Below are 2012 nucleotides of genomic sequence, written 5' to 3'. Positions count from 1 at the left end.
CCCTCCCCCCCAACCCAGGCTGATTGCGGGGATAGGACACAAGGCGGTGGCCCTGAGGGGATGTGTGACCAGAAAGTCAGCTGGTGAACGGTGATATTTATTGTGAGGCAGGGTGAAGGGAGGGAGCCTGAAGCGGCAAACTCCAGTGGGCCGGGCCAGGGGTGAGGCTGCGGGGCTATATAAGCGAGGACCCAGAGAGGGCCTGGCCAGTGCCTGGCTAGGAGGATGGAGGCAAGGCGGCAAGGTACTGAGCCAGCACCTGCTCCAGGCCTCAGAGGCCAGCCGAATGGTCAGGGCTGGTGCTGCTTCTGGCACAGGAAGTGGGCCTTGTCCCCCTGGGTGGCAATGTCACCGAGCTCCTGCACTCAGATCTCAAGGTTTGGGCCATCAGGCAGTGTGTACATGGGCTTGATGTCAGCCCAGCTGCGGGCCTGCTCATCAGCCCAGGCAAGCAGCTCAGCAGCACGGTGCAGAAAGACCATAAGCAGGGTGTGCACGTCGCCCTCAGCCGAGTGGGCTGCGCTAGGCTCTGCCTGGAAGTAGCGGCGGAAGAGGCTACCTAGGCTGTAACCCTTGCAGGCTTGAGCCCGGGTGCCATGGCTGTGGGCACGGTCCAGGCCCCGCAACGCCGGCAGTGTATCCAGGCAGGTGGTATCCCGGGGCAGGCGGGCACCTAGGCGCTGCAGCTCTGTGCACAGCAAGGGAAAGTCATAATCAAAGCCATTATGGGCCACAAGGCAGATGGGGCCCTCCTGGCGGCTCAGGAAGGCCTGCAATGCCCGCACAACAGCCTCGTCAAAGCTGGCCTTCCGGCATTGCGCCAGACCCTCGCTACTCAGGCCGGTGATCTCGCTGGCCTTAGAGGTGAAGGGGCGCTCTGGGCACATGCACAGCGTGAGCTTGTCCAGGACCCGGGGCAGCACAGGGATCCCCGTCTCATCGCGCTTCCGGTTCTCCAGAGAGGAGCGGTGGACGGCAAACAGGGAGATCTCAGCAATCTCAGGATCCACATTGGGGAGCCCAGTGGCTTCCAGGTCCAGGAAGACAAAGGTCTGAGCCCGGGGAACCTCAGACATGGTGATGTTCGCAGAGGGACAATGACACCTAAAGCTGCCAGAGCAAGAGGCACAAAAACTGAGGGCCAGTGATGGGGATGCCTGGACCCAGCCACCCCGAGGTCCCAGTGCCCAAGGCTCCAACCCCTCTGGGTCTACTTCCTGCCCCCCCATGGGATTCAAAGCTCTAGAACAGGTGTCCCCAAACTACGGCCCGCGGGCCACATGCAGCCCCCTGAGGCCATTAATCCGGCCCCCGCCGCCCTCCCGGAAAGGGCACCTCTTTCACTGGTGGTCAGTGTACTACAGTGCTGTACATGGCGGCCCTTCAACGGTCTGAGGAGCAATGAACTGGCCCCATGTAAAAAGTTTGGGGATCCTGCTCTAGGAGTTATTTCTAAGGTCCACATCCAGGGAGACGGCTAAGGGTCCTCCAGAGTTAGGACCCAGTGACTAGAGTCTCTTTCATCCAGGATGAGGCCTGCTAGGAACTTATCACCCCCTCCATTCTGACTCCTAGTCCCTCTTTGGTCACCCCCCACTACCACCTAGCAAATAGCAAAAGGAATGCCTAATGTGCCGACCCCAGCCCAGAGGCCTCTGCCTCCTGCCTTCAGGCCCCTCATCGGGGTATGAGGAGGTACAGCATAGGGTGGTATCTTCACCTAGACACCATGGCCAGGAGCCTCAGCCACAGTAGCCCTAGGATCAGCTGCCAGGAAGCAGACACCTGAGAAAAGCTGTCATCCCCAGCCTCCACTGGCACTCAGATGCTGGCCCCAACCTGGCCTCCACCTGCCTCCAGGCTCTCAGTGGCTGTCTTCACCAACCCAGCTACACTGGCTTACCTGGGGCAGACGCTGGCTGGCTTCCTGGGCTGCTGGCCACCTGTCTCTGCACAGGCTGCTCCAGGTTGCCTTTAATCAGTGGCCTTTAATCAGCAGCCAGGGCCCGCCC

General features: G+C 61.0%; 1 protein-coding gene across 2 annotated transcripts; it reads right to left on the bottom strand.

The window, feature by feature from the left end:
- On the bottom strand, positions 1–2012 carry TREX2 (three prime repair exonuclease 2). Of its 2 annotated transcripts, none has more exons than XM_066249633.1 (2): positions 1904–1940; positions 1–1134 (listed from the first exon to the last, which is right to left on the bottom strand). In XM_066249633.1, exon 2 carries the CDS (start codon positions 1074–1076, stop codon positions 366–368), a length of 711 nt encoding a protein of 236 aa, XP_066105730.1. In that variant the 5' UTR covers positions 1077–1134; positions 1904–1940; the 3' UTR covers positions 1–365. The 2 variants fall into 2 exon arrangements, with proteins under 2 accessions (XP_066105730.1, XP_066105729.1); XM_066249632.1 differs by having other exon boundaries at positions 4–1110; positions 1904–2012.

This window comes from Saccopteryx bilineata, chromosome X (genome assembly GCF_036850765.1).
Source record: "Saccopteryx bilineata isolate mSacBil1 chromosome X, mSacBil1_pri_phased_curated, whole genome shotgun sequence".
Lineage (NCBI taxonomy): Eukaryota > Metazoa > Chordata > Mammalia > Chiroptera > Emballonuridae > Saccopteryx > Saccopteryx bilineata.
The sequence above is the reverse complement of the archived record's forward strand: the minus strand, read 5'-3'. Positions and strand labels throughout refer to the sequence as shown.

Coding starts and splice junctions, on each gene's coding strand:
- TREX2 (XM_066249632.1), bottom strand. CDS start 1,076: ATGTCTGAGGTTCCCCGGGCTCAGACCTTTGTCTTCCTGGACCTGGAA.